The following is a 23,819-nucleotide window of genomic DNA, read 5'->3' as shown; positions in this document are numbered from 1 at the left end:
TAAAAAAAAAAAAAATTAAAGATTAATTTATCGAATTTGAATAAAAAATACAATTGAGCTTTACTTGAACAAATATTAGGTATGCCTAAAACAAAATGAGCGTTTAAATAATTTAGGCCATGCTTTCGATCTGACAACGGACATCTATGCATCGACAGCGCCACTAGCCGCAATATTTCTTTGAGTACTAAAGGAAAAGGATTCATAAACGTGAATAATGAAAACTTACTTCAAATTATCGGACTGGTAATGAAATAATTGAATATATTATCTGTAATAAGATAATAAATAATATTTGGTAATATTAATGGGGACATTGTATAGGCTAAAGAAGCTTCGGAACTAATCGATTCGTTTCGATCAAACGATTTACCTGAGTTTGCGGATACAATAAACAAATTTGTGCCACTGATAGATGGTCCGAGAAGTTTATCTAGTCGAGTTACCGCTCTGGAAGTGCAAATTATGAATACGTCATCGAAATTATCTACTAAGGGTGTAAGTTGATTTGATTTTGCTAAGTTTTGTATGTACGAATTACAATTGTTCCATAGACAACAACTATTATTGGACTTTTTAAAGATTAACTTGATGCTTTCTAATTGTAATATTTATACAATTTTATGTGACAGCAGTGATTTATATTAATTAATTTTATATAATAATTAGAAATTCCAGTTTTAGTATAGTATATTTGAATAAATGTTGGTGTAATTAAATATTAAATATTTCTTACCCTCACGCAACAACATACATTTCCTTGCCACCGATTTCACTTAAATACTTAAAACTGTATACGGCATTTTTTTGTGTTGGCATAGAAAGGTGGATCGACGTCCATCGCAGATAGATTAGAAGTCAGAGTGAGTAAATCGAAATTGACCCGTAAGCAAATAACATGTTGTTTCAATATTTTTATATTTATATAGTTGACTAATTTGGAAAAGAAAATCACTAATCTCGTTAGTCTTCTGTCGATTAGCGAATGCTTGAGTAACCCTTGCCAGAATGGTGGCATATGTGTGGATCTTTATAACGGATTTCAATGTAATTGTCCAAATAATTGGCAGGTAAGTGCTAAGATAATCATATTAATCAGTGGCTAAACGCATTACCGTAAAAAATAATTATATTTTTAATCGATTCATAGGTGCTATATGTGTATAAGTCAACTATTGTATATTTTGTATAAATCAAGAAAGTATAATTACTTTATAAACTTAAAATTTGGATCAATGATTTAGAAATGTTATTTCGTATTTAATTATTTTGAATATTATTTTTGTATGGAAGTTTTGATATTTCAATTTTGAAGAAACTAAACTGTTCACAATCTGACAAGTCTGTTAATTATAGAACATTAATTTTACTTAAATTTAGCATAAAACGTTAAGTAGGTAGTTTGAATTCATACTAAAAATCACTTAAACTGCATTTCTTTAATTTTACGATGGTATAGTATCTGTATTACCACTATTATAATATTACATATAATTTATTGATTTATATAAACCTAAGTTTAACTTGATAATGGGCGTCACGGATTGAAATATTAATAAGATTGTACATTATATTCGTCAGAGAATAATTTGGAAAACGATCCCAAGTAGTATTAAATTTATTGCGCAGGGTAGATTATGCGAACTGGACGTAGACGAATGTGTACATTTTCTTCACACGGACTTAGGGTGTCAAAACGGAGCGGAATGCAAGAACACGCCTGGAAGTTACGAGTGCGTGTGCGCGGCGAACTGGTTCGGTTTGCACTGCACGAAAAGGAAGAACGACTGCGACGGGGCAATGTCGTCGGAGCTCTGCGGCAACGGCGTGTGCATCAATCAACCGTCGACGGTCGGTTACACGTGCATTTGCAATCAGGTCAGTGTCACCCCGTCATTCAGGCGGGTAGTTTTCCGAGTCCCTGTTCATACTATCGTAGGTATTTTCCTATTTTTATGTAAAGGGTTGGACTAACATGGACGGGGGACAAAATCCGGCTTGCACGAAAGACGTGGACGAATGCAAGGAAAACAAGCACACGTGCTCCACAAACCCACCGGTCGAGTGCAGGAACACCAGGGGGTCGTTTACTTGCGGAAACTGTCCCACAGGTAAATATACGAGCGCTCACGAATTGTCTCCCATCTGACCCTCGAATTGCCTTCCGTGGATTTTTTTAGAAAAGGTTAAGTAATGCCTTCTATTTTGGCTAGGGACCCTCTTGTACGGATAACTATAATCAATCGAATTCCAACCTTGTATTAGCCTTATATTATATTGAACCTTATATAAATAAACTAAATAAATTGAGTAAATTGAGTAAATTTTGACAATTTTGACGTGTTGACGAATTGTTTTGGTTTCCTTTTTGGAAGATCTAATTAATATTACCGTATGTAACTGCATTGGTTTTAATACATCCAAAAAGTTTTAAATATGAGGTTGAGTTATTAAAATATTCAACCTTATCAATTCCAAATTTAAATCCATCCCAAAGTAGAATTGTTTTAACTTAATAACTACTGACCTTCATTTTTATAAAAATTATGTACCTATTAACTTGTTGTTCATGGTGATTGTTGCACAAACAAAACTGACCATGTTGAACTGATGATGATGGAATAACGTTTAACTGATAATCAGTAATCGACAAGATTATTGCATTTAACAAATTAATCTGTCAGGGAAATACTGTATGTCCGTATGTTTTAAAAAAATAATATTTTGTACATTTCGAAAATCGGTGTGATAATCGATAGTACACGTACAATTTTCGATATATTAATAATAATTTAGGTATGATATGGGAGGCAATTCAAGTGTCACCAAATATACACCCCTGAATATTATATTCATATGCAATATGTTTATTAAACGATTTTATGTTTTATAATTCGTTTAGGTTATGAGGGAGACGGTTTTGTGTGTACCGACGTCAACGAGTGTTTGATAAATAACGGTGGATGCAGCGTGAATCCCAGAGTTCAGTGCTTTAACACGAGAGTACGTGCATATATCAATAATCTTGTTGAATCAACGTTAGGAGTTCGTACGATTATTGTGTAGATGCAAATAATAAGCTATTTAAATCTATTATTAAAATTTATAGCATGTTCATCTAAAATACAATTTACTTTGATATTTTTTTTTCTTTTAACATAATTCGTCGTTTTGAAAACTCATCCAGGGTTCGTTTAAGTGCGAATTATGTCCACCTGGTTACAGTGGCGATGGATTTAATTGCATCTATAAATCTGGAGGTGCGTGTGCGATAGACAACGGAGGGTGTCATCCAAATGCTGAGTGCACTGGTAAACAAGATAAAAATATGTTTTCATATGTTAAGTCATGACGTACGACTGTTTTTTTTTACTTTAATTACCTCTAGTTTATGCTGAAACAACAATACAGTGTACATGTCGGCAAGGGTATAATGGTAATGGTATAGGGTTGAACGGATGCATAAAAAACTATAAAACTATAGATCCTTGCCTGAATAATCCTTGTGGTCTCCATGGCGTGTGCCATTCAAATTCAACTAACAGTTTTTTGTGTCAGTGTGACACGGGTTATACAGGTGACATTTTGTTCACAACATTTTTTTAAGTATGCTATACGTATTATTATTTTATGACGAATTGTATTCATCATAGGACGATCATGTAATATAAGCATAGAAAACCCATGCTTAGTAAATCCCTGTGTAAACGGAGAATGTGTTCCTGACCCGAAATCCGGCGAATTTCGTTGCAACTGTGATAGAGGTTATTTTGGAACCTTATGCGGATCATTTATAGAAGGTTAGTGTATGATGCGAGATATTATTAAAAACATTATTTGTGCAAAACGTATTTAATGCAGACATATTTTAAAGAATGTGGTGGTTATTTCGACACAAATAATGGATCAATACAATATCCAGAGTCAAATACAACATTAACATATAAGAGCAACATGAATTGTGCGTGGATGATTGATGTAAATTTGTCTCTAGTCATAAATATATCTTTTGTTTGGATTGATATTGAAAAATCAATCACTTGTTCCTTGGACTATGTTGAAGTAAACATATTTCATTTTTATTTTGTACTTTTAGTTATCTCTTTTGATTCGTTTTAGATTAAAAACAACGACGACGAAGATGGTAAAGTGTTGGGTAGATTTTGTGGAAATAAATTACCTATAAACAATAATATTATTTCGGATTCAAATTCAGTTATTATACGTTTTCGATCTGACACATCCACAAATTATCGAGGTTTTCAGTTAAACTACACAGCAATACAACCAGGTAGAATTAAATGTTGACATATTCCTGCAATATTCTTACCTAAATCTATACATTAATTAAAACCTATTATTTTTTTAGACTGTGGTGGTACATTCAATATCGGTTCTCACGGAACATTATCTTCTCCTGGTTCTCCAGGAAAATATCCAAATAATCGTGACTGTTATTGGACATTGAATGCCTTTCCAGGAAAAAGAATTCAATTCAATTTCTTTTCATTAAGCTTTGAGTACCATATAAATTGTAGTTACGACTATTTAGAGGTAACGTTTTCGTACGGGTATTATACTATTATTATTGATGGTTAAACCGACAACCGTAGATTATCTAAAAAATAATTATTATAACAAAATACAATTATTTAATTATGAATATAGATTAGAGATGGTTTTACTCAGCATAGTCCAATATTGGCAAAATTATGCAATACTCCTAAGCAAAGTTTGCCTCCTCCTATAATAACTTCAAGTTCACATGCAAGTTTGCATTTCCATTCTGATAGTCTTGGCCAAGAGTACGGATTTCAAATGACGTACAGTGTAATTGAGGGTATATATTATTATTTATTTCTAATAATATTTTATAGTTTCAATATTCCATATTTTGTGTCTTATAAAATAAATGTTCTACTATTGAAAAAATTACATATTAATACATTATACTTGAGTAGGTGTACCTGGATGTGGTGGAACTTATACAAGCACGTCTGGAATCATATCTTCTCCTATACATTTGACAAGTGATAGCTTTAACGATTTGGACAGTTTGAATTGTGAGTGGAATATACAAATACCACTTCGTCAGAAACTCAAACTTGAATTTGTTAAGAAGTTTGGCATTACATATTCTCAAAATTGTTTAAAAGAATTCTTAGAAGTATGTGTTATTTCTTATTTGCAATGTTGGTTTTACCTAAATTTGATTAATCCTTCATAATACTTTTAAATTAATTTTATGACAGGAATATAATATATGTATATTATTACAGATTCACGATGGTCCCAATATAAAATCTCCATTAATTGGTCGTTATTGTGGTTCAATGAGATATGATCAACCAATAATCTCAAACAGTAATGAAGTTACTCTTCTTTTCATATCAAATTTTTCATCAAAAGTTGATGGGTTTACGATTAAATATGATACATGTATGTATGAATATATAATAGATAAAAATAAAATAATTTTTACTAGGGAATAATTTAGTAATTTATAGTTTTATGATTATTACTATACTTACATAAAGATAATTCTTTTCACAGAAAGCTCCTATGATATCTAAAGAATTTAAAATTAAAAAAGTATATATATATATATATAATTTAATCATTTTTATCTTTATAATTTTTATAGTTAATTACATTTTAATTTCATATCCCCAAGTCCATTGAATTGTTTTTGATGTGTGACTTTCTTCTCAAGAACCAATTAGTAATTAAATCATAATAATATTATATAGGAAAAATATTGTTTTATTTTGTCATAAAATTATGTAATTATAGAAGAATAATTATCATAATAATATTTAATATAATATTATGCTCTCTTTGATTTTAATTTTAATTGTTGAACATTTGTGAATAATTTTTACTTTTAGTATGTGGTGGAACATTTATTGCTAGTGATGGTATAATCGAATCACCATTCTATCCAATACCTTACCCAGAAAAAAAAATATGCGAGTATCTAATCGAACAACCAGTTGGCAAAGCTATTCAATTATCATTTTTGGATATGGATATGGATTCTAATTATCCATTATGTTTTTTAAATTCGTTAGAGGTAATTAAGATTTTGAAATATTTTATTTCAATTAATAGTAATAGCTTGACCATTATGTATGTATGTTAAATGTAAATAATAATATTAAAAGACCATATTGTAGTTTATTAAAGTACTAAGAACAACTCTACAATTATTCATTAATTATGAAAATAATTAAAAATTGTTTCAATTTATTTTAAAAATCATCCATTTGATGTTTCCTTTTACAGAAGTATATATTATTTAAGATTTCACAATGCATATAAAGTGTTTGAAAATGTGTAGTTAAAATGTACACAATTATTATATAGGTAACCTAATCGTAATATGTTATATATATTATAAGAATTTGAATGAGTATTGATTCATATATTTTATACTTTTCGTAACCTAAAACCATCACGAGTTTGTATCGTACCTACATTTTATTGATGTTCAATGTAAATTTTATAATCTTCAGATCAGAGACGGGGACAATGCGAATTCACCTATAATCGCGTTGCTATGTGGAAATATTCAAAAACTTTCAAAACTCCCATACATATCAACACATAATTATATGTGGTTAAAATTTTCGAATGATGATTCGAATGCAGATTCTAATAAAGGATTTCGAGCTAACTATTCAACCATTGATATAAGTAAACAATAGTATTATTGAATTAAATTAATAACTATGATAATTATGATTTTAATTTTTTTATATTCCTTAGCATGTGGTGGTATATTAAAGCAACCGTCCGGTATCATACAATCACCGAAAAATCCGGAAAAATATTTAAAAAATCAGATTTGTAAATGGATTATATCTGTAAATGAATCTAGTCAAATTCGATTAAATTGGGTATCATTTTCCTTGGATGACCATCTCACTTGTAATAATGACTATGTTGAAGTCTACGATAATAGTATTAAAGGAAACGCATCAAAAATTGCCAAGTAAGTAGGTGACTGAAAAGTCTCACATATATAATTCAACATACGAAGTTATTATTAAAATAGGTACTTTGTATAGACAATTAAATGCCTTTACAAATATATTTAAAATTGATAATCTTTCATTTTTAGATATTGTGGATCTAAAGTTCCACCTATATTGACTTCATTAGGTAATCGTCTAACAATAGTATATAAAACTGATCATTTAGGAGCACTGGATGGCTTCATGTTAAATTATACTTCATTGAATAAAGCACAAGGTATATGTTCAGTCTTATATACATTTATAACATAATTAATGGTTTATATTTATGCAGTATGTGGTGGAAACTTCTTCACCTCAGAAGGTTTTATTACGTCGCCAAATTTCCCAGACCGCTATCCCCTTGATATGAATTGTATATGGACCATAAATGTACCAGTCTCAAAGCAGATTGAGTTGAACTTCACTCAATTTGATCTCGAAGAACAGATTAACAGTATCTGTTGTGATTTTGTTGAAATTCGGTACGTCTAATCTAACTATCAGGGAAGTTGTCACCTTGGGTAGGGGTTCGAACCCCCTTATAACGCGGAAAGTACTTATTTATGAATGTTTTTAAAAACATTTAAAACTACTAACATAGTATTTTAATTTTTAATTTATTAGTTTTATAGTGATTGATTTCAGCTTGATATAAATTACAAAAAATAAATATGATGTATGGTTATCGCCAATTGGTTATAAGTAAGGGGTTTCATGTTTTTAGACATATCGCGGGTTTGGATCCAAAAGGTTCTATGTGTAAATTTGAAATTGTTCAGAAAAGCCAGTTTAAATGTGTTTAAATATTTTTCAACTTATAATAATTTGATTTGGACGTAAAAATTATCAAACAATTTTTAATTAAATCAGAATTTATAGTAACTAAACAGTTAATTGAAAAGGAATTTGGCTATGAAATAATATTGATAAAACAAAACTTGGAACCAAATAGTTCTAGAGGGAGGACCTTTTAGTTCAAAAATTAATAATCAAATATGATATAAAACCTTTTTGTAAACAATATAAATAAAAGTATTGTACCACATAGAACTACTTCTACATAGTAATACCAACCTAGTATACAAAATAATGTATATTGATCCTGTACATACTTAATTTATTTTATTTAAGAACACCGTCAAATTAATGCGTCATAATATTATCAAAATTATATTATTATTGTTATAAACATTATTTACAATATTATAATTATTCAATATATAAACTTAATAATATGATAACGAAATGCGAGCAAACGTCGAACAATGGAATATCCCAAAGAATATGTTGTTATAGTAAATACTTATATGTCTATTTATAACATTATTAAACTTTTACAACACCGCCCGACCACTGCGACGCATTATGAATTCACAATAATATTGTTATTGGTACAAATTATTGTATGCGTGGTAGTAAAAATCACACCTAGAACTTTTTGTTTCCAATAAAATATTTTTTGACTTAGATAGAACCCTTTTGTTCTCACATTAAATAAATTAAGTACAGTTCTATCTATGTTTCGAAAGAGTGTTATTTTGAAGATAGATAGACTTTTTTGCACTGAATAACTTCTTTGATTCTTAACATATTGAATTATTTACTAGCTAGAAAAAAGCGCGGTAAAATTCATAGCCTATATAACGAAAAAAACGAATTTCGTAAAATATTTACATAGAACCTTTTGGATCCAAACCCGCGACATGATAGCCGCGCTACGACAGTGTGACATTGTGGTGACTTTTAAAACTATATTAACCTAACCTTTAAAACTGTCAAATACTATAGACTTGTAAGTAATGTATCTAGTAATCTAGTATTTGAAACTATTGACAAGTGTTAAATACGATGTGACACAAGTGATAACCTTGGTGAAACCTCAAGAGTTGAACTATGCGTGGATTAAAAAATAGAAAATATGCATTATAACAAAAAACTAAAGTGCGTACGTTACTGACGACATCGTTGTTAACGGATGCTTGAAAAATCCAAAAAAAAAATAAAAAATTATATCACCTATAAATTACAATATTTTTTAAACTACCAATCAAAATCAATATATAAAAATATGAATAGGTAATATGTTATTCAAGTTTTTTTTAATTAGCTATATTAGGTAGGTGTAAAATATGTAATTATTATGATAGTCCCTCACCTCCCTCTCACCATTTGAAATTACTGTTTACTGCCCTGATTTAAGTATGAATTATTAATATGACATGTAATAATTATACCTATATAACTTTTTATAGAAATGGTGAACATTTTACATCACCCTTAATTGGGGAGTATTGTGGATCTAAAATTCTTCCTACTATATCTTCATCAGGAAATTCACTTTTTATAAGATTTGTATCTGATTGGAAACTTCCACATAAAGGTTTCTTTATGCAATGGTATTTAATTGACAGAGGTATTAACTATAAAATACCTATAATATAATTTAAAATATATAAACATACTATTTTATGTAACATTGTTAAAAGGTTGTGGTGGAACATTGAATTCTGATAAAGGGCACATCGTATCTCCTAACTATCCATTACCTGTATTAGAAACATTAGAATGTTATTACAAGATATCTGTGGCACAAGGAAATCGTATCACCATTAATATATTAGATATACAGTTATTAACAGACAATGTTCCTGGACTATTGTGTAATGATGATTTTCTTGAAGTATGTATCAATTGTGTTTTAATACTCGTAGAAGGCAAACCTATAATTTTAGTCTGAATAATAAATTAAGGTGCCCGGTTCCAATGCCATTTTGTCCCCAAAAATACACTCTGCCGGAATAACGATATCACCTTGTAGAATCAACCAAATGTGATATTTTTTTTTTTAACTGCCAGAGGGAAATACTCTACAGCCCGCATTGATCTCTGTTTTTCAATATTTTATTCTCTAACTTTATAATATGTCTAAAAATATACAAGATAAAAAGCATTTTTTCACACATTATTTAATACAATTATTTAAAATAAAATTCAAAATCAGAGATCGATGGAAGCTGTAGGAAGTTTCTTCTTTCAGATTAAAAAAAATAGTCATCAAAATCCGACAATTCTACAAAACTTGAGAGTTATTCCCGTTAAGTCATTTTTTTCAATATAATACACCCTAAAGACCCCCCTCCTCTAGATAGGTATCAGGTAGTAGATTAGTGGAAAAGTCTTATAATTGAGGTGGCAACTAAAATATAAAATTGAATTTTCAAATTTTATAGAATTGTTGAAAATTTTAAAAACTGGCACCGGGACCCTTATAATGCATAAAATATTTCGTGTCCAGGCCCTTGTGTTTACGCATATTATATAGTATTATGTGGGCTTACAAATTATAAGTTTTTCGAAATTCAACCCACACTGATCCCACCATCATAATTATTTTTATTTAACCCTGTCCATCTGCCCTATATAGTTATGACTTAAATTGAATGTATCGATTTAAGTGGGTACTTATTTATCGTAATTAAATTAGTCTATACATTGTCGGAAATGATTTTTTTCAGTTTTATGATGGTGGAAGTTCTGCTAGTAAATTATTAGAAACATTTTGTAATTATACTAGTCCATATACAAAATTATATTCGACATCAAATCAAATGTATATTAAATTTAGAAGTAGTGGTTTTTCCAAAGGTAGAGGTTTTTCGTTAACATATGCTACTGGTTCGTATAAATGAAATAATAAAAAAGTAATTGTGAATACTGTATAGCAAAGTTTTTCAAAAAAAAAATACTAATTGGTTTTTTTAGATTGTCATGTAAATTTAAAGGGATATCAAGGCGTAATTGAAATGGTTAAAGAAATATATACAAATGGACTTACACATTGTATGTGGACAATTATGGCTCCCAAAGGAAGTAAAGTTAATATAACTTTTACTGCATTTAAAATATCATCGAACAGCATCAGTTGGATACATTTACATCTAGACGACCACGGTGACGGCGACGATGACCACGACGAGAGTTTACATTCACCATTCTGGTATATTCAGGGTCAAAATTTACAGTACTCTTTAATATATCCGGGAAACTTAAATACAATTAGACAACATTTTTTTTTGTGATTAAAAAAATAATAACTGCAAAGTGCAGCTATTACTGATATTTTAACCAAATACGCGTCTGAAGTTCAAACTATGGAAATCACAAAATTTATTTTGTTACAATGTTATTGAAAAACATTTTCAACCAACTGATAACTTTTCCAAATCAATAATAAGCCCAACTCAGGACAAAATTATTTCAACGCAAGACGAGTCGTTCACAAAGACTAAACACTTTTACTTTATTATTAGTAACTTCATATATATATTTATATAAGGGAGCTCGGAACCTGTATAGTATATCGATCGTTCATCACAACTAGCAAACTTACAAGTTATACAATAGGAGAGTTTATCATCATTTGTGATTAAATATTTATTTGTATTACATTAATTGGAATTTTAGTATAATTATCTTATATATTCAGTTTTAGAAAAAATATAGTAGGTATTGAGAATTAAAATAAAAGACAGGTAAATAATTTAAAACAACAATTATTGTAGTGTTAAAAATTCATAAATTAAAATTATGATCATTTTGAATTTCGTATATGTTTAGGTATCCTAATATGCATACAAACGTTTTTCATTATTATTGTGAAGATAAAAAATTAATTGTAAGTATGTGTAGGTACATTTATATTTTATGGTTTTTGATAGATTTTAATTTATATTTTTATTCATAGATAACTGAAGGAGCAAACAGGAACGACATTAATACTGTTTTGTGGAAAAATAACTGTTCTATGAAACCTCATGCTGTTATATCTTCAACTAAGAACATTGTTAGAATTATTTATAGTTTCGAAATCGATAGATACAATGAGAATAACAAGTTCAATAATTTTCGTATCGAATGGATAGTAGATGGTTGTGGTGGAGTGTTAAATAAATTGCAAGGAGAATTTACATCACCTGAATATCCTAGATTTTATAGTTTGAGTACAACTTGTGAATGGAATATTATCATCAATAAAGGATATATTGTTGAAATAACTATAGAAGATTTGTGGTTTGAAACTTCAGGATCTTGTTTAATTGATTACTTAGATGTACGTATATAATACATACATGGGTCTGTTTAAATAATATACCTAATTTTAAAAACTAATATTTCTTACAGATTTACAATGGATATGATGATTCAGCCCCAGAATTGTTAAGAATATGCCATAAACAAACAAGTCCAATTACATTGACGTCTAGTGGAAATGAAGTTTTTGTAAGATTTGTATCAGTCAACGAATCTCAGAGAAAACGTTTCAAAGCTACATACAGGACTATTGAATCAAGTATTTATTTTCTTCTATAATTATTTAAAATGATCATATTATTACCCAAGTATATAATTATCTGATTAATTATATTTTTGATAAAGTATATTTAAATTTAACTTAATTTATTCAAATAGCTGAGTGAAATAGCTAGTGTGAACCTACAGGAACTTCGGAGAGCGAGGTGAACGTATAACATCTACACTGACTAAGCCATTACGTCAGAAAGATTGCACGAGGTTAGGGCAGATTGAAGTAAACAAACACAAAGTTTTACGATTATCACACGGTTGCGTCGAAAGTCGTTTATATTGTTACAAGTACCTACCGGTGCGTGACAGGGGGCTGAAAAAGTGAATTTTACAAAACCACAAGAGGCACACTTATATGGTCAAACAGTTTTTCGTAAAGTGGGTCGACGGAATCAGGTGTTGCTCTAAGAGCGAGCGTAGCAGATACGTCAAAGAGCGAGCTGTCGGTATGAGTGCAATGTATGCCGGCGTCGGTGACTAATGAATCAGCGAGCGGGAGGTTAGCGAGCATACAGGGTATGCGGCGAGATCAGAGTGGATCTCGTGGAGACTGTCAAAAATCGGATCTACTTAACCGGGGTACGATCTTCAGACGGAGTAACGTGGCTTAAGGACAGGGTGATCGGAAACGTGTGGCTCAGTCGAGCGCAGTCACAAGTGGAGACGCGAGGTCGTGGTCAATGAACATAAATACAATAAATCACATAATTACGAAAACAATGTAAAACAGCTCGCGCTGCGTAGCGGTATAAATTCGGGTGACAGCAAGTGGTGATTAAGTGCTACATATTATTATTACTACATAGTTAGAGATAATAATAAAGATGTGAATCTTTCACAATAAATAATGGGTATGAAACAAGAGATAAAACAATAACATATACAATTTACATTAAGACTTTTTTACTTCATATGGAGAATTCGATATAATTTATTTTTTCACAATTAATTATCAGGGTCACATACTCCCATATATCCAAACTTTGCTGAAATCAAAAATATACCTAAAATAATTATGTTTAATAAAGATAATCTGACAATTCATCAACACATCAAACTAGATAAATTTAAAAAAAGTTATTTTCTGAAATAAAATCAATATAAATACAATAGGTATGTATATCTTAAAATACTTTTTATAATAATTTGGAAGAGCATATCATCACGGTATGTTTGTTTATTTTTTCTACTTTTAACAAAAATGTCTAGGAAAATTACAAACTACAAAGTTAACAAAATACCTTTTCTTTGAATTTTCCATCTGAAGACAAGTGATAAACTGATAAACTATACTACATTACTACATTGTCAATAAACTTGATTATCTATAATTTAAAACTAAGTGATTAATTTGACATCAATGGTTTTTGTTTTTTTGTTGTTTTTTTTTTTTTTGTAGAATGTGGTGGAATGTTCACTGCACCTCAAGGAGTTATCCATACTAGCAATTACCCGCAGAGCTATGATGCTCACAGTTCTTGTACGTGGAATATAGAGATAGCAGAGACTCATTTGATTAATCTTACATTCATCGACTTCAGTACTCAGAGTTCGCCTAAAGGGAATAATGATATCGTCCTAGTATATGATGGCAATATGCATGGGAAATTACTCCTCAATCACTCTGGAAATAGTATACCACCACCTGTTATGTCATTATCGAATAAGCTCCTTATATCGTTTGAAGTTGGTAAACATGAATTCCAAGCGAAAGGGTTTAAAGCAATATATTCCACGGTAATTTTTATTAGTATTAATATATACAATTCTTCTACTATTGAGATGAATTGGTTTTTAGGCATGTGGTGCAAAATTAATAACAAACGATTCGGGAATTATAACTAACAATCCATATTTTACAAATGGTGAACTCCAGAACTGTATTTGGACTATTATATCTGATATCCCTCAATCAAAAGTCACTTTAACGTTTACTCATATAGACATATCAAATTTCGTAGAAGATATTAAAAGAGTTGAAATGTCAAATATAACTGAACGCCCGTGTTCTAATGATTTATTTCACACAATATTTCGAATTTTGGATGGCCCAGATTCAGATGCACCTGAAATAACTAAATTTTGTAAGTCAAATCCAATACCACCGCCTATTGTCAGTAATGGACCGGCTATGCGTATAGAGTTCACAGATAACTCTGGTGCGTTGGATTCGTTTACAGCTCTGTATTCTGTAAGATCAGTAGGTGAGTAAACATATGATATAACTCACACGATGTAAATATTCTCGTAATAATATTGTTTTGTTTTAATTAGCATGCGGTGGAACTTATGACTCCATAAGAGGAACGATTTCTTCACCCAACTATCCAAATAATTATTTTAGAGATTCAGAATGTGTTTGGATACTAAAGTCCTCCGTTGGAAATCTCGTGTCTTTGAATTTCATTGCTTTTGAGTTAGAAGATGACGAGTTTTGTAATGAAGATTATGTGGAAGTCAGAGAAGGGGATTCTATTGGTCCAGTTTTAGGTATATTTTGCGGACCAAATTTACCATCCAATGTTACTTCAAGTTCAACACTTTGGGTCAAATTTCGTTCCAATTCTGTTGGCTCAGCTAAAGGATTTACTGCAGATTTTAAATATGGCAGTATTAATATCACAGTAATACAATTTTTTTAACTAAGGTTTTTTTAAAATTTGTAATTTTATGCTAGTTTCTGAAATCTACAAGTCACAGCGGTCAGGGAAAATCTCTAATCCGATGTATCCCAGACCATATAGAGATAGTGAAGATTATTCGTGGACAATAGTGGTAGATAAAAAAAAAATAGTTCAAATTGTGATAAATGACTTTATTTCCACATCAGAAATTCACGAATTAAAAGTAAATGAATACTTTGCGTACAACATATCTTTCTTATTTTCAGTAATTCTCGAATTTATTTGTATTTTTAGATATACGATGGAAGTAATGTCGAAACGTTAATTTTATTTGAACTAAGTTCTACAAAAAATAACAATATAGAATCTAAGAAAACTATCATATCAAGCGATAACACTGTTTTCATACGATTGATAGCAGGGGAGAAAAGAGTTGGAGGCATTCGGTTTTTACTATGGTGGACACAAATAGATGCGCTATATTCGAACAAAGTATATCCAATGTTGGAATATAATTGTAAGCGATAATATAAATACATAATTTTAGACCAATAATATGTTGTTGCATGAGTATAACGAGTTAAAATAAAGTATTAATTAATACACAATGTTTATCGTTTACAGTTAATAGTACAAGTTTTGACTATTATTTATCATCAAGCTCTAATACAAGTGTGACTATAACAAGTCCTGGGTATCCTCATGGTTATGAACCGTATCTAAATGTTACTTGGATATTACACACGGAATCACATTATCATATTGATATTGAAATTATTGACATAGATTTTTATCCAATTCGTTCCTCTTCGAATACGAATCGTGGAGATTACCTGAACGTAGAAACTGGTATTATTGTTGTTTTCTTACCGTTGTTTTATTTTTGTTTTTAAGTTAATTGATTATTGTAAGTACTTAGTTATTGTTTGTATTTATCTTAGACAGGTATTTTCTAAAGATATTTTTCAGTTTAATATTCATTACCAATTTTATTAATTCTTTTGGAACTAAAATATTGACTTTTTAATAAACACAAAACGTTATTAAATCGATCATAATATTATGTATATAGTTTATATAAATACGTTTTAGTTGATCCTGACACGGCAAATACAATACTGTTGAAAACAGTGTATGCAAGCCCCAAACAAATAAATGATAAAAATATAGTCGGAAAGAATAAAGTAATATTAACGTTCATATCAAACAAATCGTTAAATGGTACAGGATTTAAAGTTGAAGCAAAATTACGTATGTTAAATTATCTACTTTAATTGTATTTTATACGTAAGAGCAAAGAAAATTGTTCATAACTTTTCTATGTTAAAATAGAATGTGGAGGTCAATTGCGAGGACCGACAGGAGTTATTAGTTTATCTAATACATCAAGTCTCTTTGAATTATCGCAACCGTATCAACTTCAATGTACATGGAATATCACTGTACGACCGGGAAGAACAATTTTAGTGAAACTTATGACAATAAAATTAGCATCACACAGTCTATGTGCTGATGGTTATATTTTGGTATGTAGGCACATATTATAAACAGGTGTATTTTGGGATTTAATTCCAAATTTTTCTTCTACGCCCTTCGTTTTAATTCCGAGTTTTGTTAATAAGTATTGACTTAGTCTTTTTTTAAGACATCGTACAAGTAAATGCGCTCACAACACTTAGATACTGGAAATATGACAATTATAATTTGTTTCCCTAATTTTTAGAAGAAATATTTCATGCAGATATACATCATTAGGACCTTTATAATTTAACATATTATTGAATTTGTACAATAATATGATGTTTGCATTTTCAATACTTAACACAATCTTTTAGTTGAAAAACGGATTGTACGAGGATTCGTCGTTTATGGGCAAAGGGAAATACTGTAATGAATCTAAAGAATCAACATTGTTTACCACTGATAACATGTTACAAATCAATGCTGTATTAGTCAGAGGAGACAATATAGTAAGTTTAAACAGTTTAATATAGTATGTAGGTATACTGTACAAAATCCATATTTATAACCAATACATTTAAATATTATGTTATATGGTTAAATAATTAGTTTATCAATGAAATGTGCTAAAATGTATCGTTTTCCTCAATTTTTTCTCGAATACACAAATATTATTTTGTTTAAAATTTACCAATCTGACAACCTCTCAAATTAGATCAAAATAGCTTTTGAAGAAAAATCAACTAACTGTGGTGGACAAATTTTTTTGAATGATGCATACGACATTACCCAAATCACATCGCCTTCATATCCAAATATACCTCCAGCCCACATAGAATGCATCTGGACAGTAGTTGCACCGTCTGCCACACGGATATCTGTAACCATTGAAGACTTAGATCTCTCCATCAGTGAAAAGTAAGTTTAAAATATAGTTTATATTTTTGTGTTTTTATTAATCTATAGTTGCGTATAGCTTATAAAAAATAAAGTTTGTTATTGTATATCACTAGACTTTTATAGAATTATATAAATCTATGTGCGTTATATATATATAGGCACATTATAAAAGATAATAAGACAATTTATCAAAAGAAAAATTTGAATGAATTTATAATGTTACGATTATATTTTAGGTATAGGTATACCTAATGTAGTTTTACACTTTTGTTTGTTTTTTATTGATATAAATTTAACATTTTACATTCGTACCACATAGTACAGTCGTTAAAATAATATGTAATATAACTATATTGCGTGAATATATTAAATATCTTAAATGTAAGTATTCACATCTAGTATTATAGTGATGATATATAATTAAAAATATATGCACCTACAGTTAACTTGAATTATGATTTATTGCATAAGAAAATGTTTTAACTACGAAGTTATAATTGTAAAATTAATGCCTAATTGTAGGTATTTGTTTATAATATACCTAATTGTTGAAGCAAAAAAATTAATATCCATAATTTGTACTTTAGTAAAATCAATTAATTAATTCAATACCTAAATAATTCATGAAATATTATTATTATACTTTGGTGTCTTAACATATAGATGTGAAACAGAATATTTAGAATTCAGAGATGGTGCAGCTCGATTTTCACGGTTAATAAGTCATTTTTGTAAGAGTCAGGACATTCCGGATACCGAAACTACAGACAGATTTTTATACATTAAATATTTCACGGATTTAACTATACCGAGTAATGGTTTTAAATTGAATGTTACTATAGGTAACTAGTTTTTTGTTTAATTAAAGTTATTTAATTAATAATTAATAACTATGCATAGTATTTTAAGCATCAGTACAAATGAATTGAATCGTTATAATATTGTCGTCTTCCGTACGGTAAAACGGGACCCTATTACTAAGGCTCCGTCCGTCCGTCCGTCTGTTACCAGGCTGTATCTCATGAACCATGAAAGTTAAAAGTTATTTCTGTTGAATATATAATATAAGCAGGGTTGCCAACATGTTTATAGATGATAGTACGGAACCCTTCGTGCGCGTGTCCGACTCGCACTTGGCCGGTTTTTTATATTAAATTACATTTTATGTTAGATATTGTTTTGTCATTTGACCTCAACACATTGACATGTGATTTATATAGACATTTAAATGTTTTTGGTTATGATTTTGGAACTAAGCTGTAGTACTAACAATAGTGCCGTAAGATTTGTCATCACTGTTGCAAACGTTTTAAGCTTAAAAAAAAAACGAAATAGGTAGGTACATATTTTCCTTGGGTAAAATATTTTTGTTATAAATTCTTGAATACCAGCTTTAATTTTTGCATTCAACAAAATAATTAAAGGTACCATATATGCTACTCAATATTTTTATTCTGCAAAGAAAATTGAGGAATCGCTGATGAATTGTTGTGTTTTTCAAGTTTTACGCAAATTCGGTTATATAAATAAGTTGCGTCCGACCCAAAAACATATCTATAATAAAATAATTTAAAAACAATAATTAAAATATGATGTGAAGTCTATAAATTATTATTATCTAACAGCGAAATGTGGTGGTACTCGACGGGCAGCTGAAGGTGAAATATCGTCGCCTAATTATCCTGGCTCATACGAGTCAAACATGGATTGTGAGTACAAAATTATCGCTGGACCCAACAAGCGAGTTTTATTAAAATTTGAGAAGGTTAACCTTAAACGCCGATATCCAGGCACTGAAATAGTTGGAGATGCAGTAAGCAAAGAAACCTCCGACGACTCGTTAACTATATTTGACGTGGACCCACTAAACAAAACGAGTAATGTATATTTGTGTGTTTCTGAATATACACGAGGTAGTAGAAAAAATGCTTTTATTTTAAACTCTTTTGAGGTAGTTCCTGATAGCAAGTGGGATATACAGTAAAACTCGCTTAAGACGCTTTTTAAGGGACCAGCTCTCTAGAGCGTATTAAGCGGGAAACTGTCTTATGCGGGAATGAAAAAAAATGAAGTGATTGAAATATGGAGTTAATTTGTTTATTATTGAACATAATTTAACGGGCAATACACTAATAAATTAATTATAATTACATACATAAGTATATATATTTTTTTGCTACTGAATTTAATTTTAAATAAATTATATCAAGTATCGCTGGTCTAATTTTTTTCGGTAGTTTGTTTTATCTCTTTAATGATAGCCTGATATAGGGGTTGTAACTTAGATGTAATATTCGGTGGCAAGAAAATAAGTTTTCTATTGGTAGTAGGGATATCTTTTGGATGAACCGGACAATTGTCCACGAAAATCCTTCATCGTATTATTTTCAAATGTTGAGTTTGTCTGAAATGGACAGCGCTTTACTTTTCATACCGCTAACCATAACGAAATTACGATTATACACTTGCGAACGAACTGCACTTACTAAATCTCATAATATGATGAAATACAGTAAAACTGTTATAATATGTAATGATGAAATAGGTATAGCGATAAAATAAAACGATACAACAATAAGAACACGTAAACGAGTAAAATTTCTATTTTTATTTTCACAAACCTACTAGGTAAAATTTATCGTAATCTGCTAAACAAAAGAGCGTCTTATCCAATAAGATAGAGAAAAACCGAGCGACTTAACAGGTCGTTTTAATATTGACTAGTTTAGGAAATGTCTAGGGTCCGACCGAAAATAGCGTCTTATGCGGGAAAGCGTCTTAAGCGAGTTTTACTGTAGTTGCTATTTTTGAGATGTAAAAGTAAAAAATTCCTAGCATTTTTCAGAACAATAAGAAAAAACGAAAAGCAATTCCTAACCTTTCAAATGTTCACCAAATGTTTGTATACGCTTTTTCTGTACATGATAAAATTGTTGACGATTTTTAAGCTATTTATAGACATTTGGCACTTTAACATTTTTGAAGCTTGTTTTCTATTACCGATATTAATTTTTTACTCTGTCAATAATTTGGAAAATTAAAAATACTTACCTACTTCTTCATAATTTTTTTATAATATATCAATTAGAAAATATCAAAAATATATAGTTACAATATTTTGATGACGATTTCATTTTTATATTATTATTTTTTTCTAGGGGTGAAGATATCAACAATTGCTGGTTCCGATCTACCATTAGATGTCATCAAATCATCTGGTCAAGAATTAATTATTAAATTCAAATCGTACTTTACAAACGCACCATTTCGTATGAACAACACACAAGCAACATTTTTAATGTCATATAAGACTGAATATATTGGTAATTTGATTAATAATTACATGGGACACTAACACTCCATTAAATCAATAATTTTATAAAAGCCAATTATGTGAAATGACATCAAAATATTATTGTATAATAAATAGTTTAAGTATAGTAAATTACTTATTGTAGTTCCAAAAATGTTTTTATCTGTATCGCGTCTTCATATTTTACTCAATGCATTATAATATTAGAATACAATTTAGACATATTAACAAAATTAAAATATCAATTATAATGAAATGTTGTTTGTATATTTTAGCCATTATGTGTTTATTGTTTAATAGATTGTTTTAAAAAATATGATGTTGAAAGTGGTGAAATAAGCAGTCCTCTCTTCTCTGCATTGAATAGTAAATGGTTTATATGCATTTATAAAATTAAGGTACCTAAGGGACGTAAAATCACTGTAGAAATACTCAAAGGAAAATCGCTCATTCGACCTTGCAGTGACAGGAATGTTCTACTCGCAGAGGACTTGTTAAAGGAGAAACTCGAAGTAAATATTATAAATGACTAATTCCAAAAATATATTTTTATGCAAACTTATAATATATAGAATGCAATTCTTTAATAAATACAATGAAATCGTCAAACCTTGTATTATTATACAGGTTTTTTAATTACAAACCGTAAATGTGTCGAAATCAGTAACATCCCTAGGTAATACATATTTTATTGAATGTTTTCATTTTATAGGCTTATCAAATAAAAGATACGATTTCTCAGACTGTTGTATGCATTGACCCTGTTATTAATCCTATATCATTGAACTATATGTTTGAATCAATTGAAAACGAGATGACACTGGATTATACAAAAGGTTTCAAAAATGGTAATCCTGAAGGTTTTCAGTTAAAATTCTCATCGGACAAACCTTCTAGTAAGTAAACATTTTCTGTAAAATTTGTTGTGTATAACTATTGTTTACACAAACCTACCTAACCTTCAAGGAAAACTGCATAAATGATTTATGGAAAATTTTAAATAATGTTATTTAAATTATGACGTTTAGAATTAATAACACGTTGAGCGCCACGGTGTTTATGATGTGCACGTGTAGGTTCCTAGAACAAAAATAAACAATTTTGATTCAGAAATTCCGTTGGCTATATGGTTTTAGCCAATATTCATAATTTATTTAGGTCAACAATTATATTAAATCGTAATAACTATTTTATTTGTTGTAAACAAAAACAACCCAATAATAAAAAAAAATATATTATTATTTAGTTTATTTTTTTGATGGACAGATGGTGCCACTATTACATTTTTTCGATCCTGATTTCTTACTTTTTGGTTGGATTTTCTTAAAACTGTCTTTCATACAAACCTTGTCCTACCAATTGTGAACACAATAAAAAAGAATCAACCAAATCGGTCAAGCCATTTCGGAGTTTATCCCAAACAAAAAAATTACTTTATTTTATACTATGTATTGATGATGATTGATGATTGATATTGATTATTTATACTAAATTTAAATGCCTTAAATTAGACCATTTCTATAATCGCAATAACCTGTTTACGATACGTTATACCTAAGGAAAAACCAGCTTATTTTTTAATTTGTTATATTTATAAACATTGGAACAATAAAAATATATATTTAGATTAGCTGCAGTTACATTCTTATAAATGTTATAGTGTGTGGAGGAATAACAGATGCTAGCATCAAAGGTAATATAGAATTTCCTATCAAACAATTAACCAAAGGTTATTGCCAATGGGATTTAACAAACACTAATGGAACAATTGTCATATCTACTAATTTCAAAGTCAATGAAAGCCAGATATCTTGCCGAGATAATTATCTTTTATTGGCCACTTATGGTAGATATATATATAATATTATCGTTACACTTTAGATGTCTTTAAAATGTGACTCTAATTATTATTTAGAAGATGACAGTGAACTATTAAAAAGATATTGTCCAATGTCGAATACGAACGACAAGTTTACAATTCTAAGTCCAACGCCCATGGTTAAGCTTTTGGTAATACATTAAAAATTAAATTCAAACAAAACAAATGAATTAATTTATGGTGAATAATGAGTTCATAATTTAGGTGCAAACAAACTTAAAGAAAATTAACTTCACAGCGATAATTGAGTATAACGTTAATTCATGTGGCGGAGTGATGAATGGGCAGAAAATAACAATTACCAGTACTAATTATCCTAAAAATTATGGCCAAAATTTAAAATGTGCGTGGTATTTAAAACTTCCTGAAGGCAATAACGTCGATGTAAGTATAAATGCCGACGATAAATAATATCTTATGATAATCTACTCATACATGTGTATGTTTCAAAGTTTAAAGTAACTACAATATTCTATAGATTAAACTTTGAAGCTTAAGTATCTTTAAGAGTTTATTTGTTAGGTTGGATTAGTTATGCTACAGCAATAAAATAATTTGTTCAACTGTTTTGAAGTGTTTTCAATAACGTGATGTTTTAAATAACTGAAATATTTGGTATTTTATTATAAAACATATTTGTTCGTATTATTTAAATTTAAATTTTTTTAAGTAAGTATAAATATTTCATTAAAATGTTATTAATAATAATATATATAATACTAAAATATATAAATATACTACATAATAAACTTAGATTAAATTAAGAATTGAATTATTTGTTTTTCTTTAGGTGCGTTTTAATGATATTGACCTCGACTCATCGTGTGATAACAACTATGTTATGTTACACGATGGACCAAGTCCTGAAAGTCCTGTATTGGGTAAATACTGTGGCAACATTTTGCCGGAAAATTTAGTTGCTACTTCAAACGAGCTATGGGTAGTGTTTTCATCTGAAAATGGAAAAATTAACAAGAAAGGGTTCAATTTAACTTTAGAATCCCGACAAAATGGCTGTGGAAATATGTATACAGCGGAAAAAGGCGATATATCTACTAGAAATTATCCAAACTTATATCCAAACAACGAAGAGTGCGATTGGATTATAGCGGTATTGCCAGGCAGCAGGATTGGCTTGCAATTTGTAGAACGTTTCAATCTAGAACAAAGTGTAAATTGTACTAAAGACTATGTTCAGGTAACAAATTATGGATAATACTTATAATAGGAATATATGTTTTTTTACTGTGTATTTATGT

The 23,819-nt window shown here is 29.4% G+C and overlaps 1 protein-coding gene across 4 annotated transcripts in view; it reads left to right on the top strand.

The window, feature by feature from the left end:
• The window catches only part of LOC100160169 (cubilin), a 33,123-nt gene that overhangs the window by 1,296 nt on the left and 8,008 nt on the right, over window positions 1-23,819 (top strand). The window contains exons 2-48 of one of the 4 annotated variants that reach the window (XM_029489602.1): window positions 117-246; window positions 325-498; window positions 822-863; window positions 930-1,070; window positions 1,630-1,878; window positions 1,964-2,111; window positions 2,903-3,003; window positions 3,188-3,311; window positions 3,389-3,577; window positions 3,654-3,800; window positions 3,875-4,062; window positions 4,120-4,291; window positions 4,370-4,554; window positions 4,669-4,840; window positions 4,962-5,167; window positions 5,280-5,439; window positions 5,889-6,073; window positions 6,516-6,696; window positions 6,769-6,994; window positions 7,124-7,254; window positions 7,312-7,501; window positions 9,272-9,432; window positions 9,506-9,699; window positions 10,535-10,694; window positions 10,782-11,016; window positions 11,637-11,694; window positions 11,764-12,129; window positions 12,201-12,369; window positions 13,783-14,120; window positions 14,182-14,587; window positions 14,658-14,990; window positions 15,061-15,230; window positions 15,302-15,524; window positions 15,632-15,856; window positions 16,100-16,258; window positions 16,340-16,533; window positions 16,843-16,977; window positions 17,184-17,386; window positions 18,032-18,210; window positions 18,994-19,245; window positions 20,527-20,691; window positions 20,982-21,193; window positions 21,394-21,577; window positions 22,342-22,527; window positions 22,597-22,691; window positions 22,765-22,944; window positions 23,351-23,758. In XM_029489602.1, coding sequence (XP_029345462.1) covers window positions 117-246; window positions 325-498; window positions 822-863; window positions 930-1,070; window positions 1,630-1,878; window positions 1,964-2,111; window positions 2,903-3,003; window positions 3,188-3,311; window positions 3,389-3,577; window positions 3,654-3,800; window positions 3,875-4,062; window positions 4,120-4,291; window positions 4,370-4,554; window positions 4,669-4,840; window positions 4,962-5,167; window positions 5,280-5,439; window positions 5,889-6,073; window positions 6,516-6,696; window positions 6,769-6,994; window positions 7,124-7,254; window positions 7,312-7,501; window positions 9,272-9,432; window positions 9,506-9,699; window positions 10,535-10,694; window positions 10,782-11,016; window positions 11,637-11,694; window positions 11,764-12,129; window positions 12,201-12,369; window positions 13,783-14,120; window positions 14,182-14,587; window positions 14,658-14,990; window positions 15,061-15,230; window positions 15,302-15,524; window positions 15,632-15,856; window positions 16,100-16,258; window positions 16,340-16,533; window positions 16,843-16,977; window positions 17,184-17,386; window positions 18,032-18,210; window positions 18,994-19,245; window positions 20,527-20,691; window positions 20,982-21,193; window positions 21,394-21,577; window positions 22,342-22,527; window positions 22,597-22,691; window positions 22,765-22,944; window positions 23,351-23,758 — 9,031 coding nt within the window. Of the gene's footprint in view, window positions 1-116; window positions 247-324; window positions 499-821; window positions 864-929; window positions 1,071-1,629; window positions 1,879-1,963; window positions 2,112-2,902; window positions 3,004-3,187; window positions 3,312-3,388; window positions 3,578-3,653; window positions 3,801-3,861; window positions 4,063-4,119; window positions 4,292-4,369; window positions 4,555-4,668; window positions 4,841-4,961; window positions 5,168-5,279; window positions 5,440-5,888; window positions 6,074-6,515; window positions 6,697-6,768; window positions 6,995-7,123; window positions 7,255-7,311; window positions 7,502-9,271; window positions 9,433-9,505; window positions 9,700-10,534; window positions 10,695-10,781; window positions 11,017-11,636; window positions 11,695-11,763; window positions 12,130-12,200; window positions 12,370-13,782; window positions 14,121-14,181; window positions 14,588-14,657; window positions 15,008-15,060; window positions 15,231-15,301; window positions 15,525-15,631; window positions 15,857-16,099; window positions 16,259-16,339; window positions 16,534-16,842; window positions 16,978-17,183; window positions 17,387-18,031; window positions 18,211-18,993; window positions 19,246-20,526; window positions 20,692-20,981; window positions 21,194-21,393; window positions 21,578-22,341; window positions 22,528-22,596; window positions 22,692-22,764; window positions 22,945-23,350; window positions 23,759-23,819 lie in introns of those variants that run through there. The other 3 variants (XM_016802451.2, XM_029489603.1, XM_029489604.1) reach the window with 3 other exon arrangements.

The sequence above is a fragment of the Acyrthosiphon pisum genome, chromosome A2, assembly GCF_005508785.2.
Source record: "Acyrthosiphon pisum isolate AL4f chromosome A2, pea_aphid_22Mar2018_4r6ur, whole genome shotgun sequence".
Lineage (NCBI taxonomy): Eukaryota > Metazoa > Arthropoda > Insecta > Hemiptera > Aphididae > Acyrthosiphon > Acyrthosiphon pisum.
Note: the sequence above shows the minus strand (reverse complement) of the source record. Positions and strands in the feature narration are given on the sequence as shown.